The 16,027-nt window shown below is 42.4% G+C and overlaps 1 protein-coding gene across 5 annotated transcripts in view; it reads left to right on the top strand.

Moving 5' to 3' along the window:
• Positions 1–16,027, top strand: part of rhobtb4 (Rho related BTB domain containing 4) — a 34,417-nt gene that overhangs the window by 3,657 nt on the left and 14,733 nt on the right. For 2 of the 5 annotated variants that reach the window (XM_034540948.1, XM_034540950.1), the window contains 2 exons: positions 13,213–13,414; positions 13,739–13,842. In XM_034540948.1, the coding sequence (XP_034396839.1) occupies positions 13,223–13,414; positions 13,739–13,842 (296 nt within the window). In that variant the 5' untranslated portion in view covers positions 13,213–13,222. The other 3 variants (XM_034540949.1, XM_034540947.1, XM_034540951.1) reach the window with 3 other exon arrangements.

Genomic DNA, 16,027 nt, shown 5'->3' with positions numbered 1-16,027 from the left:
ACCGCTACATTTTTGTATTATCAGTGATTTCGGATTGTAATTAATTAACAAAATCACACAATGTTGCTGCTGCAGGTCAAAATGTATTTCAATCCATTTAAAAAAAAATATTAGTAGATGTTTCTTGGTGTGACTTCATGCCTTTCAGGTTCTGGGTTGTTTTCTATGGATCATCACCTGTAGGTAACTGCCTGCTCACATGTTCGACATTGTGCAGCTTAAAAAATACTGATTATCGGCCTGAGATAAGACAAGGTCAAGGTCAAGTAGCATTCTAGCGGAAGAGGAGGCTGCTCTTTAAAAAAAAATGGCAGGTGGATTGACGGGGGCACTGAGGTTTTAGGCCCAAATCTCACATTTGCCAATTTGCACAGACACACTTTAAATTATTATTAGCATATACAAGTTGCTGCTACTTTCCCCCTAACCCCTAACCCCCCCACACAGCACATTACATTTGAATATTTCCTTCTTCAGACCTGATGTCCATTTCATTTCACCAAATCCATGTATCTTACCGAGTTCATGTTTGTGGGTACTTCATGTGTGTTCAGAAAAAGACAGCATGTTATGCCACAGACACCAAGAGGCACAGCTTGGTTGCTTGGCTCTAGCTCTTCTCTATTTATGTTCATGCTTGTGTGTGTGTGCACTTCTGTGTATCATGGTGGTGTGGATGTATCACTGCAACAAATATATCCTCCTGTGCATCTGCGAGCCAGTGTACATGCATATATTTATATGTTTGCATCTCTGTATGCTATTTAATCTCTGGGTGTCTCTTTCTTTCTCTCTCGTTTGTGAAAGTGAGTGATACTCTCTATCGTCTCTCATTTTCAATGCCTGGAAGCCTTGTCTGTCTGCCTTTTCCTCTTCCTGTTTTCTTTCAACTTCTTGTCTGCCTGTCTGTCCAGTGCCTTCCTGCAATAACTGACATTCCATTACATACACTATTCTAAAGCTGTGGCTTTCATTCATTAAGAGTGAAGAAACCCCAATTAAAACCCTCAGCAACATCAGTGATTGGCTGTGCTCAGGTGATGCTTGCTTAATGCCACGTAGACGTTGCAACATGTCATTTTAGCACTGATTGCCGGTGCTACTGGGACACTTGGAAATGTGATCAAGAACAATGGTTCAGTGTTTTCTTTCAGCTTTCTGTGGCCTTGGGTGTTGCTATGTTTTGGCACTTAATTGCTTTCATTGTACCCAGAAATCTTTTAATTTCTCGGAATGCCTCATCACACATTTTCCTCTTACACTGCTCCCTGCTCTGCCTTCATCGCATGCATCCAGAAAGAAACCTTCCAACACACCCAAACTCATACACACAGACCTAGACAGATATAAACACAATGGCTCACACGCAGAACCACATGAACTCCTGCCCCTATTGTTGGAAACTAAAATAATAAAAAACACATTGACACATGCATATGCTCTCTGCCACATGCCTCTGTCTCCTCTCTAGTAAGGCTGAAGGCTTTTAATTAATCTATGGTGCGAGAAACGCCCAAGGGTGCCATTCCTGTTTATCAGAGTCAGACTAGTTTAAATGTTGATGGAACCACAATATTTTAATCTGTAATTGTGTAACTGTGTGTGATCATACCTGCCCACAGGTAAAGGTGTTTCCTTTCAAATCTATATATGGATTGTTTTCTTTGTTGCCCACATGCCATTCAATCAATGGCTGCCCATTTCCTTTTACATTTTAGGAGGCTGATGCAACCTGACTGACACTCTGTCTCTCTCTCTTTCTCTTACACACACCAGAATGGATGAATCATATTTACTGACTGATGGTAAGTTGCAGATGAGAGTTCTGTCATCATCCTAGTCAGTGTGTGTCTGAATCCAGTCTTTGTGGTTTTCTCTCCATGAAAATCTGAAGTTGACTCACCATAATGTGTTTGGCTAGCCAGTTTCAGCTCGGATCTATTTTTTTTCATTGCATACAACAGGAACTTTTTCCTTAGTTACAACTAATTGAGGGGGAAAAAAAAGTTGAAGCATGATATGGAAATCATATTCATGTATATATACATAGTTAAAGCTTGTATATAGATCTATTTCTCACTAGAATACATGTCTCTCATTTCAACATATTTATTCGATATCATCCATATCATTACTATTTCATATGATGGGCTTCTGAATACCGATGCATTTCTCAATAGAGGTCCTGTTATTAATAATGATTGGCTTCCTGAGTGTTGTTAGGCTCCATTATAGCACTTATGGTTTTCTGTTAAATGGCCTTTTACTTTCCCCTCCCCGCAGTGATCAATAATACAGTAGGCACAAACTGTTTATCTAAACTAAATGGTTACAAACCGTATAGAATTATTCAGGACATTTCGAGATGAGTAAATTATTACATTTTGCACATCCTAGTGTGCCTCATCTGAACATTTCTCTGGTCTGAAGGATCTCTGTTCACAAGTGGTTTGGATTAGCTGGGATCAACAGTTATGTGCAAAGAGCTTCCACCCCAATGCCCCTTGCCCTTATTCAAATGATTAAAGCCTCAGTGGCCGTGCTGCAGCTTTGCAATGAAGGACATGTGGTCACAGTATGAGGTGACTATTGTATGCCGGTTGTATCACCAGGCCACGGCACAGCAGTGCAGAAATAACCGTACACCAGTATAGATTTTTCCATCACGCTATTTTAGGATGCCGACTGTGCATAGTGTATCAGTTGTGTGTGTGCATCTGTATGCATGTGCCATCTTATTTAACGATATTCCCACAATTGGAGTTCAATGTTGACCTCCATTTTGACAGATTCAAGCAGTGTGTAGGGTATCTCTATATTTGGTGATTTCTGGGGCCAGCTGATGATGACATGGCTCCTCTAATGCCTGAAAAAAAGCTTTGACCTCTCATGGTTACAAAACCCATTACAACTTTCTCAAAGCCCTATTGGATGAAGTCAAAACTGCCTTTCCTATGAGATAAATACGTTGTTTTGCTCCGCCTGTGAGATTCAAGGTTTTCACCACACAACAGGTTTGTTTTTGTTTGTGCAAGTGCAATACAATATGAGGAACTCTAAGTAATAGAATGGATAAACAACATGCAGGGTATTTGAACTAAACACAACAAAGGACCTTCCTGTTATGCCTCAGCTCTCTGTAATGTGGTTTATTTGTCTGTGTCTCAGTCTGTCTGGGGTTTTTGCTTTTTACACTCCTGTTTTTTACCTCCCCTCCATTTCCTCCTCTCTATTTCTGTATCTGTGAGTAACAGTGTGTTTTAAATAGAGGCAGACTGATACTGTTTTTGTTAGCCTGATACCAATATAGATATTTAGGTAGATATCAACATTTTACCTTGAAATTTGGTTATTATTGTGAAATGTATTGAGTTAGATCTTTTGCAGTTAAATCTTACCAAACAGATACAACAGTTAGATAATCCAATGAAATCGTTATATCTGGCAACAAACAGTGTATACTGCATATTTGATAAACCAGTTAGTTGATTAAAGCAGCGTGTAGTATTACAGATGTAGTAGTTACAGCTAGTCTGCAATGATGGTGGCAGATGTGCTGTTGGTGGTTGTTTGTGCCAGATGCCACATGACTCTAAATGGACTCTGAGGCCAGCTAGCAAGGCACAGAGAGACACTCACAGTACAAATGTAAGTTGGCATTCATATCATAATCAGAGGTCTGTTTATTCTCAGACAGAGAATCTCTGCCACCACCAAACCCACCATAGACCCTCAGCAGTCCTGCCTTTCTCCTTCACTCATCCCGCCCTCCATCCTTTCCTTCTGGTCAGCTATTGCCACTTTACATTCCAGACATTTTCCACCATCATGGCCCATCATCATTGGCACAGACTTGACCTGATCGTACGTCGGTATTATAGTCAGTAAACACTTTCTGTTGCAAAGGGCCGGGGGGGGGGGGGGAGATACCGAATGACAAGTGTGTCAACAGAAAGTGTTATAACTTTAGCTTACTGTTTGGGATACAGGAAACCTTGGGCACAGTTTAATAGCTCATTAATCATACAGACTGTTTCTTTGAATCACACAGCTGATTCAAATGTACTTCTCCCTGTACAGGGTGGACACCTCAAACACATATTTTTTTTAATCCTGCCTAGTTTGGGGAAAATGTAACTGCTTAATTTGGTCATTAAAATACAAAGAATTACAACAAGAGATTGACACTGATGTACTGTATGTATGTTTCTGTTCTTCACTGTTCTTCTTCCTTGACTCATTTAAGATGCCAGTTTACATGCTGATTTTATTTAAACCTCCAGTAATTCATTCCATTCTCACACCTCACCTTTGACCTCTGAATTTGAGCATTACAGAGGAACAAATTGAAATTCCTCGGTTGATAACTTTTGTCTTGTTGTTCTACAAAACAGAATTGCATCATCCTTCAAAAAAAAAGTGAATTATTTCATAGTGTAGATCTACATACGTACATGTGGTATGTGCTGTTTGTTCATATGTGTGTGTGTGTGTCCATGGTGAAGGTATAATCTAATCTTTGATACTGTTATCAGCTCCATGGTGCTGGAGGACTGTTTGGAAGACCCACTGCAGCTCTGACCTACTTGTGTCAGTGTATACGGGGCTGCATGTTTTCCATTGAGTGTGTGTTGTATGTGTGTGTGTTTATTAGTGCTTGGGACCGTGTGTTTTTGAGGAGAACTCTCTGTGGACTTGGGGAGTGTGAGAAGCTGGGTGTTTTGACAGCTTTAGAACAGTTCCAGTACAGTGCTGAGGCAGGGGGTGCGCAGGCCTGTTGGATATTTGGGCGAGCTGTCGGGGTGAGAATAGGGCCAGTGGAGAAGTGGACAAGAGGGGATGAGATGAGGGGAAGAGTTTCATTTCAAAGTGCTCTACGACCATAAAGATCACACCTACTTTCCATTTTGCGTAATATTAAATAAATTCATGATGTCATCTAGCCCAAAAAGGTGTCACATTTAAAAATTGTGAAATTGTTGATTGCAAAATAAAGACCCTTTCTAAATGTTTGATTAAAACTGAGGTGAAGGCATTTGCAGATGTAAGATGAATTATTGTGAAAGTGAAAACGGTATCCACAGGATACCAAATTGGGATTTACTGAACTTGAACAAAATGGTATTCCCTAAATAAACTAATTCAACCCTTAAAAAAAAACTTGAGGAACATTGGATGGAGTTGAATATACGGCAGACTAAATTGAGTATTTATCCAAGCAGCAGGACACTCCTTGTTGAGGTAGTTATGCCAACGAATGATCTCAGCTCATTCTCCCAACTTTAATCTCACCAAAGTGTAAAAGCAATGGGAGTGGACTTCCCACACAGTTAATAAAAGAGCGATAAAGCTAAAAAACAAAGCCACTCAGTCCTTTCTGGACTACTGTAGCTGAAAAGGCCAGACAGAAGCCTGTGCTGAGAGTGCTCTCACAAGTCCATTGCAGTGCCAGTGCTGTTGAGCTTTCTCCAGCAGCATTCCGGTCCATCTTTCATGCTGTTTCATTCTAGCCATGCCAGCCAGGTCAGGGGCCAGAGTTTTCTCAGCGCTTCAAGACAGCGCTGGACAAATAGATATAAAAGACATCTCCACTAAAACTCAAAATTAGAATCTTGTTCCCGTAACTGTGGTGTTGTTGCTGGTGTTATTGCATGTAGGATTTTGCATTTTGTGTGCAAGAACATACATAAAAACACACAGTTTGTGGAGACAGACTGAGGAGAAATAGGGTAAAGTAATAGTTTTGTGGTTTGCTATAGCATTATCCTGCGTCATTGGCTCTAGGTATATAGTGTGGAAGCCACTGTTGATCTGCAACAAAGATATGTTATATATGTAGGCTAGGTGCAGTGGCCTTGAGTTTCAACACTGAGATAATGTAGCAGAGCGCTTATACCTTCTTTCTTTCAGAGAGGTCAGTACCAAATTATACCACTAGATGTCCACCATGTCTTCCACAGTCATGAAAGGAAGTTGGTAGATACAACTGTCCTAGGTGCCCACATGGCCAAACTGCAAAATGTCCAACATTAATTGTAAGATAAAATGCAATTTAATACAAAATCCACGTTTTCTTCTCTAGAATTGCAGGCCTGGCTACAATGAAAGGCAGATGGACTCAGAGGAAGGTTCTTGTCTTTGAAACATGGTTGGGCAAAGTATTTAATTGGATAATACAACATTTACAAAGCAACTTAAGTTTTAAGTAAAACACACTTTGCTGGCAGAATAGTGAGGTATTTTACCTCCTGGCAACATGTCAACATTTTTCTTCTCTGATATAGTTTAACATTTCAGAAGGTAATTCCCAGACATCAAGATCTTAGAAAAAATGTGCAGGGCAACATGCTGGGTGTTTTCCACATCAATCTATTATCTGCCTTCTCTTTTTTGGCCACTGTCTTTTGTAGCAATGAATAAGTGTTGCTATGTGGTAGTTAGTTGCTATGAACACCCAGAATAACCATAGAAGAGAAATTCTCTCCATTGCCCATGAGGTTAACGTCTTATGGATATTTATACTTTTACACATATACAAATTGTTTTTTATATATTTTCTTTTGAAGTGTCCTATCTCTCGGGTTTGAGTAATAATGAGAGTCTACAAGCAGCACAGCAGTGGATGTGAACGCTCCACCACCAAAAGGCAGCATGCTTTACGGCATGTATTGAGTTAACATGATGGAAAGAGCATTTTTGGGGCGTAGATATCATCATTACAGGATACGATTGACTCATAAGTCCTAATCTCTTATGAAACCTTAAAGTGGTCCTCTTCAGACACATACGGTCTTAAATATAAGTTGTGTGTAGTGTTCAGCCACTTCTGTTGGATGATATGTTAAAGAAAGCTATACATCAAAGTAAACAATTAAAATGCAAAAGAAACTGTAGCCGCCGGGGGTTGAGTATGATGTTGGAATTAATGCACAACCGGACGTATAGTTCACCCCTAAATGTCACGGACGTGCAGCTGGGGGTATCTATTACAGTGGAGATGCCCTACGGGCTATTTTTCTGACAGCACTTGAACGCAGCACAAGATGAGTCGCTTGAATTTGTGTAGTGACGCGCAAACGTGGAGGCGTGCCTCCACTGAAATCAGCTGGGAGAAACAACAACCTAAGCACACGACCTTCTGGTCTGAGGTGTCTCAGAACAGAAATATCTTTAAGCCAGCTATGTTTACATTCTACCTTAAACGGCGTCCGATTACAGCAGCAGCAGCAGCAGCAGCAGCAGCATTACGTCAGGTGTGCAACAGCTAGTCGACACTTATTGAGGACTGTGAGACGCTGGACTAAGAAGGCGGCGAAGGGGAAGTGAGAGGAAAGGATGTGACAGGGCAGCAAACAACGGGAACACCTCTTCATTCTCCGCGCGTCTTTGTCCGGTTTGAGTGACCAGCACAGTGGCATGTGGGTCAATTCCGGAACCGTCGGAAGGTAGGGACCCCTTCTGCAGCAATACAGGGTCACATGCCACCAATGCAATTCTTGTTACACAAAGCAATCCTCACACTGCTTGTAATATATTTTACTCCAAAGATTCGTAATGCATTAGCTGTATTTAAACCATGCCGTGGTGACTTTATTGGAGACAGTTTAATGGATTTGTAATATCTCAAATCGCTATAATGCCACTGTAGGCTAATAGTCTCAAAGGCTCATATTTTACATGTATTACATTTTTTTTTTTCGCTCAAGTTTTTTGTGCTGCACATAATGCTTCACATCATTTTGAAACCGTGTTGTAGTGCAGCGGATGGGCTTGGCACATTACGCAAGACTTATCAGCGCATCATTTGGCATGGATGATATCCACCTTTCTTTTCCAACACAGATGATGACAGACACCTTACCACCGCGCTGAATGTGTACCTGCATTACGTTTCGGCACACGGGGATGCCAATACAATAGATGGCCTACTTTGTTGAATCGGTTTCCAAAAAAAAATATGAATGAGCCAGGTAGTTATGAATAGAGAGAGAGAGAGAGAGAGAGAGAGAGAGAGAGAGAGAGAGAGAGAGAGAGAGAGAGAGAGAGAGAGAGAGAGAGAGAGAGAGAGAGAGAGAGAGAGAGAGAGAGAGAGAGAGAGAGAGAGAGAGAGAGAGAGAGAGAGAGAGAGAGAGAGAGAGAGAGCTCACATTGATGAGTGTAGTGGTGCTAAACACAGTATTTAGCGGAATAACAGGCGGATCAAATCATCATATGTATATCTAGAAAACGGTATAATTGTATTTCGAAATATGAATATACAATTATGTTGGCAAGCATTACACATTAAACCCGACATGGTGAAATGATCTTTTTCACACTTTGTATGCAAACACTGCATCTAAAGGTAACAATTTAGCAATATTGTCTCTCAAAATATAGTCAAAGCAGTCACAAAGTACTGTTGTGGTCAATGGCAAAGGAATTGACACGTCATCTATTTACTTTATCAGACATGTCTAGAAAAGAAAAAGTTAAAATGGGTGAGAAAGTGGAAGAGATGATAGAAGAAAAGTCATCTTGAGAGATAATGAACTGTATTGGATCATATACTGCAAAGAATAAGGGTGTGAAATAGAAACATGATGAAGAGAAACCATCGAAGACAGCAAGAGAGATATAGAGAAACAGTAGGTGTAAAATATGGGCAAGGGAGGAGGAGGAGGAGGAGGAGGAGGAGGAGGAGGAGGAGGAGGAGGAGGAGGAGGAGGAGGAGGAGTAGGAGGAGTAAGATGGGAGGAAGATGGGAGGAATAAAGGAAATTAAGGCATCAAAAGGAGCCTTCCTGTGTTTACAAAGCATCATCGCAGCAGAGAGAAGAGAGGATGGCTTTCTCCTACAGGCTGACATGCTGCTCCCACAGACCCTCTCATTCATTAGGATTGATGCATACATATCCCAGTCTGCCACAGTGAGCACAATAATACCAGTACCATCTGCAGTGGGGGAGGTAAGTACGTGCTGGCATGCTTGTGTCACAAACCGGGCCGCACAGCAACAAAGGAAGATAAACACGAGCAAGTAGTTCACAGAAATGGTTTTATTTAACTTAGGTAGAATAAACAGTGGCGTGTGGAGTCAGTAGTTTCAGCAGTGGAGGTGAGTGCATGCGTGTGAAGTGTTGTATAATATGTTGTATAGTGTCCTACTGACAGCCAAACAAGGTCTCAGGAGCTCTGTCTCTCGCTGTCCTGAGGGCCAAAGGGCCTTTTTAAATGCAGCACTTGCACACAACGCCCAGGTGTTGCCAGTGCTGCTGATTACCTCAGGTGTTTCCACTCTCCTGATGACCTTTGGCCACGCCCACCTGCAGGGACGTGTGTGTGTGTGTGTGTGTGTGTGTGTGTGTGTGTGTGTGTGTGTGTGTGTGTGTGTGTGTGTGTGTGTGTGTGTGTGTGTGTGTGTGTGTGTGTGTGTGTGTGTGTGTGTGTGTGTGTGTGTGTGTGTGTGTGTGTGTGTGTGTGTCTGTGTCTGTGTCTGTGTCTGTGTCTGTGTCTGTGTCTGTGTCTGTGTCTGTGTCTGTGTCTGTGTCTGTGTCTGTGTCTGTGTCTGTGTCTGTGTCTGTGTCTGAAGCCTGTCAGCCATTCAGGGAGCCAAGCAAAGGCTACAGACCAGGTTATGTAACCAGTCTATGCCAGGTGTGCCTGTGGCAATCACTGTCTCAAACACACACATACACCTAAAAAGTATGAATGAGTACTTTATTTCGTGAGAACAGGCTCAAAGGCAAATAAATAGTTATACATTAATTAGATTGCATCAATGACTGCACATGTAGCCATCATTTCATCTAACAATTACACATGGACACTTTGAATATGCAGTCAGGCCTGTGATAGCGCAAACCCCAGAGCTCTGTGTTGGCCCGTCTATAAAGTGGGTGGTTATTGGTGTCATGTTTTTTGCAAGGCTGGGTGGAGAGAGCGGAGAAGCAGGTGGCTTCAGTCAGGGTGGTGTACTCTAGCTGCAAGGAAGAGGACAAAAAAGAGGCAGATGGGGGCTGTGGAGGGCTTTGGGATGAGCTGTGGCTGCCAGTGGATTGCTAAAAGTGTTGCATAATAGAGAGAGGGAGACAGAGGGGGAAGCAAACCTGCTGCGGGAGGGCTCTCTGCTAAATGCTAGTCATTGATTGATATCCAGAAAAGTGTGAGGTCATAAATGGATAGATAGATAACTTCTAAATCAAGGGGTTGAAGGGAGGAAGGATGTTGGATAAAAACAACTGTGAAAGGACAAGACAGAGGGCGGTGGAAAGAGGTTACCAAAGACAATGAGGGAAGTGAAGAATGGAATAACTGTGAGCTGGAGTGTTACATTTGGAAGGAGTTTGTGAGCAGGTCAGAAGGGGAGGTTGAGTGGGCACAGCGGGGAGCTAACCAGAGAGACATAGATAGACAGAAGGATAAATGAAAGGATTTAGACAGGAATTGTGTCAAAAAAACAACAACAATAAAGATGCAATGAAGTAGAGCTTTAAGCCATCTCCTTATGAAACCTCCTCTTGTCCTAAAGCAAAGCCATACTGAGACACACATTATCCAAATTATGCATGAGCTTCTTTGTCTGTCTGGTCCTCCTGCACCAAACACACGCACACACACAAACTGACTCAATCCGCGACATTCCAGAGTAAAAACCAGAAGGTTGGTGCTTGAGTGTTTAGAGTGGGTGGTTGAGACCCTGTCACAGCGTTCCTGTCACTGTGGTCTTGCCTACACCCATCAATATGTCACTATAAGAGTCAGATATACAGATAAAAAAGACAAAAAAACTGGGACATAATCTCATTCTCTTTTTCAAGCACACATTTTATTGTTGAAAAACAACACATCTTTGCCCATGCAGCCTCCTTTGTGGCCTTGTTGGGAAGATGACACTGGCCAGCAGATGAAGTCTAGACGTCTGTATACAGTTCACTATAGGTCGTTGGCAAAAATGAAACCTGAGCTATGCAGCTTCTCTTTCCGCTCCTCTGAGCTGCACTGCTCTGCTCTCACAGTCTCCGGCTTCAGCTCATCCTTCAGTCATGCAATTAAAAATAATTGTTGAAGTTGATGAAAGCTCATACACTTTAAATATAAACCTGAGAGCAGGTGCCTATCTCCAAAGTTCAGTGGTGTGCCAGTAAACAATTTGTGTTATGTGTGTTAACTGGTGTGTGACCAGACTCTCACTCCAAGCCCGACGTAGAGCCTCAGATGGAGGATGATATCTGGGAGCCGGATACTCTATACCCCCCTGGGAAGCTGTGCACACCACCACCAACTCCGCCTCCTGGTTACATCACTGCTCGCATCATTCCATGCCTCATAGGCTGGCCTTAAGCTCATTACCACGCGCACACACATGCACTCATGCACTCATGCACGCTCACATGCCTATATACGTACTGACTTCTAGACTCCTTTGGGTCAGGACATCATCTTAAACTATTGGTCTCTTTTTCTCTATCCATCTTCTGCTCTTAGAGAACCACATATTTGACGCTAGAGAGAAGCAGCAGCAGTTCCCCTGAGCAGCCTCGGTTATTGCTGGTCTTGCCCGTTTGACCCCAGTGGCATAACTGACTGATTCTAATGCTGCGCTGACAGTCCCTCTCTTTCTCTCTAAGACTCTAATAATCCCACCCCTGCCTTGTTTCTCTTGCAATCCCCTTTGCTTATCTACTGTTCCATTGGAAATGCTAGTAATTTACAATACTCTGCATCCTTTCATTTTGGGGATGTTACAGAAACCCTTGTGGTGTTCATCCCTCTTTCCTAATACAGCACAAAGAGGGCTGCTGCCATGACCATTAGGCAGATCGCTGTTAGATAAGTGCAAGGTCGTGGTCACTTTTATTGCTTCTTCTAACTTACTCCTCTACCTGTGGTACGTGTCTCAGAGGGTGTCGCAGCCAGACAGGTGTCAAGGGAAAAATGGTATTCATAGCTCTGAAAGGCACAGTTCTATCTGTTCCATATGGACCATTCAAGAAACGGCCTCTTTGATGGATACTGTTCTTCAGCTCACTTAGACAAAGGTAGGCTCTCTGTGCTGTATTTTCTGGCTGATGTAATTGGGACTCCTTCTGATAGGAAATATGCTTTTGTTGATGTCGGCAGGGTAAATTATTGTCTGATGTCTCTGCTGGGGAAGAAATACGCTCGATATTGTAGCAGTGGTATTATGAACAGGATTGAGGTCTGTGGGGAAATGAAGAACAAGTCATGACTGATGCAGGGTGCACACGTGGCCAATATAGCCGATGAATAGATGACATTTTTGGCTGTTGGTCTGAAGTGTTGCACTGGCATCCACGTCAAAGGAGCAGCAAGGCCTTTATGAATGTTTCAGTTGCTCTATTTATGGGGTGGGTCTTTGAACTAGTTGCAAGTACGGATGGACTGATTATCTTGAGTGTGTGTGTGTGTGTGTGTGTGTGTGGGCTGCTTATGCAATACAGCAGATTCTTCCAGGAATGTTTTAGAAAATAGATATTAACATGTGTTTTGACATGTCAGAAATGTCTGTAAGCAGTTTATGGAAAGGGGTGTGTGGTTTTAAAAGAGGAAGTCAGTCAAGCTATGTCACACTACCTCTATCTTGTGCTCCGGTTAAGTGCAGAGTTGACAGGTGGTCAAACATGCAACAACACTTTTTTTTTCTACTTTCCGTTCTATGTAAATCCTTGAGTAAATATGTTTGAACCCAACAGATTATGCACAGCTCCCTCTGGGCTCCTGGTTGACATGAAAGTTATTAGGAATGCCTTTGTGTCTGTCTTTTGTGCTGCCAAGGTAGATGTTTCATCACTTTTGCATTATGTTTTCTGTGAAGCAAAGATGCTATCTATGCATCAAAAGGGGAACGGATACAGGGAAAGACAGACAATGAGCGAATAAAGGACAGTGAGCTCATGAAGTCTCGCTGTCTTTCTCTCCCTGTCTCTGTGCTGTTACAGAAATAGCTCTGTGGTCCCTTCATTCCTCAGCCTGCGAACCATGTGTTCTGTTGAGGAGTTTGGCAGACTAGTCTGAACACTGGTCAGTACAGCTACGGGAGCCTTTACAAAGCCTCCCTAGCCTGGGCCGGGCGAGAATTAGTCAGTTTTCCTGGGATGTGTTATCAATGTGATTTTAATTTCCCATGAATATTGAATTAACCTCTTTTGTGTTCTCTGTCTCTGTCTCTGTCTCTCTCTCTCTCTCTCTCTCTCTCTCTCTCTCTCTCCAGGGCCCTCTCCATGGATATAGACACAGACTATGAGCGGCCCAATGTGGAAACTATTAAATGTGTGGTGGTAGGGGATAATGCAGTAGGCAAGACCAGGCTAATCTGTGCCCGGGCCTGCAATGCCACCCTCACACAGTATCAGCTGCTTGCCACCCACGTGCCAACCGTCTGGGCCATCGACCAGTACCGTGTCTGCCAGGAGGTGGGCACATACATGCACATAAACACACAGCCAAACACAGTGGGGAAAGAGCCACACATAGACACACTCTGGTACACTGTTGGATATGGTACTCAGGCTAATTCTGGTTATTGTTCATATGTATCACAGGTAAAAACCTCTCTTCAGGCCTATGCAATACAACTTAATTCTAAAAACGTTGACCATGCAGTTTGACATTGTGCATTGTTTATTTATTTGTTATCCCTTCCAGAGTGATGGCATAATCATTCAATTCCACTAAAAACTATCAAATGAAGCTATGAACGTCTGGCCTGCTTACAGCAATATGTGACTGTTTTTCAGGTGTTAGAGAGATCTCGTGATGTAGTGGACGAGGTCAGTGTGTCCCTGAGGCTATGGGACACGTTTGGGGATCATCACAAAGACAGACGATTTGCCTATGGCAGGTGAGCAGACACATGCACAGTAACAGGAACACCTTGCAACTTGTAAGGCTGTGACACAATTTATTTGAGCTAATATGTGACCAAATTCATTGTCTGACGGTTCAGGAGAAAGCAACCAACAGTGAGAATGCAACTCGTCTGTCACACACACAAACAAATGCCCAGATAACATTTACTTACCCAAAAGTTTTTTTTGTAATCCAGCTGCCACACTTTTTAGTTGAACTCTGCTCCCAAGCTATTACATCCTTCCTCCACCAGACATGATTGGATCATCGCTCTATCCTCTTTATCAAAGCTGCTTTATTGGCATGAAATGCGAAAGTACTTATTGCCAAAGCAAAATCGGCAAATACCAATTGAAACAAACGTGACCAAACTTGACCACATGACAGTAACACAGAAAAGTGAAGATACATTTCGAACATTATTAGGGGAGTTCAACACACACATGCATGTACACATCATACTGGGCAATCTCTGAGTTCTCTCAAGGGTGGATGGATGCACTTTGTGTAACTTGTGACCCTGTCACCTTTTGGCAAGTGTGTCTGCGTGACAGGTTGTGTGTAGTTCAGTTTGAGGCTCAAATTCCCTCCCTTCTGTTGTGTTCTTCCACTCCCTCTGTGTCTGTGTATTTGTACATTGATCTGCCTCTGTTTGTGTATGCTTTGGTGTGTGTGTGTGTGTGTGTGTGTGTGTGTGTGTGCATGTCCTGTATGCTTTGTCAGCCTGCAGTCACACAGTACCAGCTCAGGTGTTTTCCACCAGCCTGCCTCCCTGGCATCTGCATCAGGGCATCAACCTCATCCTCCTCCTTTTCCTCCTGCTCCTCCTTTTCCTCCTCCTCCTTCTGCTGCTCCTCCTCCTCCAGCCATGTTCGTCCACTTGTTCATCTCGGCCATGCCCTCTCCTCCAACCTGCCCTCAGACTCTCTTCTGCCTCACCTCCCCTCTCCCTCATTACCCTGGAACTCAACTTCCAACATTAGCCTCCTCTATACCCTTGACACTTTGCTGCTCCTAAAACCTCCTCTACTCTGCATGCTTTTGTTCAGAAAATAGGCTAAGCCAAACTTAACCTGAGCCAACCTCAACATTTCTTTTCAGTCAGCAGAATGTTGTTATGAAAATAAAAATGTAGTTTTGCTTCTTGACTCAATAAGCAAAACAATATCATATTGCTCTGGTACGTATGTCTGAAGTAGAGCCATTCATTGCTTTATTGCAACAGAACATTTATGTTTGTTTGTGTGTCTATGTATGTTTCACCTTTTACATAATCTGGCAGCTGATGACCTTTGTAGAGTTTGGACACACACACACACACACACACACACACACACACACACACTAGATAACCAGTCACTGGCGGAGGTATTTATTATGCATTGGTGTTGGTGGTAAATTGTGATTGACTTGCATGTGCTTTCTCAGTCAGACAAAGCTATATGTACGTATACATGTACATACCGCTCTGCAGTGCAAAGCATCAGTACTAATGGATTAATCTGGTATTAGATGTTCCTTACTTTAGCTTAATTCTCTGCTTTTGAAAGATTTATCAAGGTTTAACATTTTTCTTGGGCTCATATTCATATTATGTTGTGCTAACATAAAGGTATACTGTTACAAACTATGGCAGTAAAGCCTAGGTTGTACAACAATCCCGTAGACACAAAAAACAAAGGCACGTACACATAACATGACCTCATATAGACTTAACCATGGTAATGATCCTTTGACAAAGTGCTAATGGCAGTTGTGTGTGTGTATGTGTGTGTGCGCGTGCGTGAGAGATGTGATGTAATGCGTTGGTAGTGTTGTGTCCTTGGGAGTAGGAGCTTTTCAGAGATTACATTAGTGAGAGCAAAGTTGGACTATGGAACCTGTGTCACACTTAAACATATCTGATATAGTGTTGTGTAATTCAACTTTTTACTTAGGTGCATGTTAGTAATACAAATTAAGTATTTTTATTAAACATCTTCAAGGACGCTTCCTTTTCTAAAGATTTTTAAAGACTTGAAACTGTTGAATTTTATTCCAAATGGGGGAATTACCCCTCTTTGCTGGAGTTTTTACATAATATGCACAAAGTAAAGTCAATATTTTAAAAGTTAATGAATAAAACAAGCAGATAAGATAGATTTCTTTCGACAGTAGCATGGCCATGTTCCTGAAAG

The sequence above is a fragment of the Cyclopterus lumpus genome, chromosome 9, assembly GCF_009769545.1.
Source record: "Cyclopterus lumpus isolate fCycLum1 chromosome 9, fCycLum1.pri, whole genome shotgun sequence".
Taxonomy (NCBI): Eukaryota; Metazoa; Chordata; class Actinopteri; order Perciformes; family Cyclopteridae; genus Cyclopterus; species Cyclopterus lumpus.
This window is presented reverse-complemented; position numbering and strand designations above follow the sequence as displayed.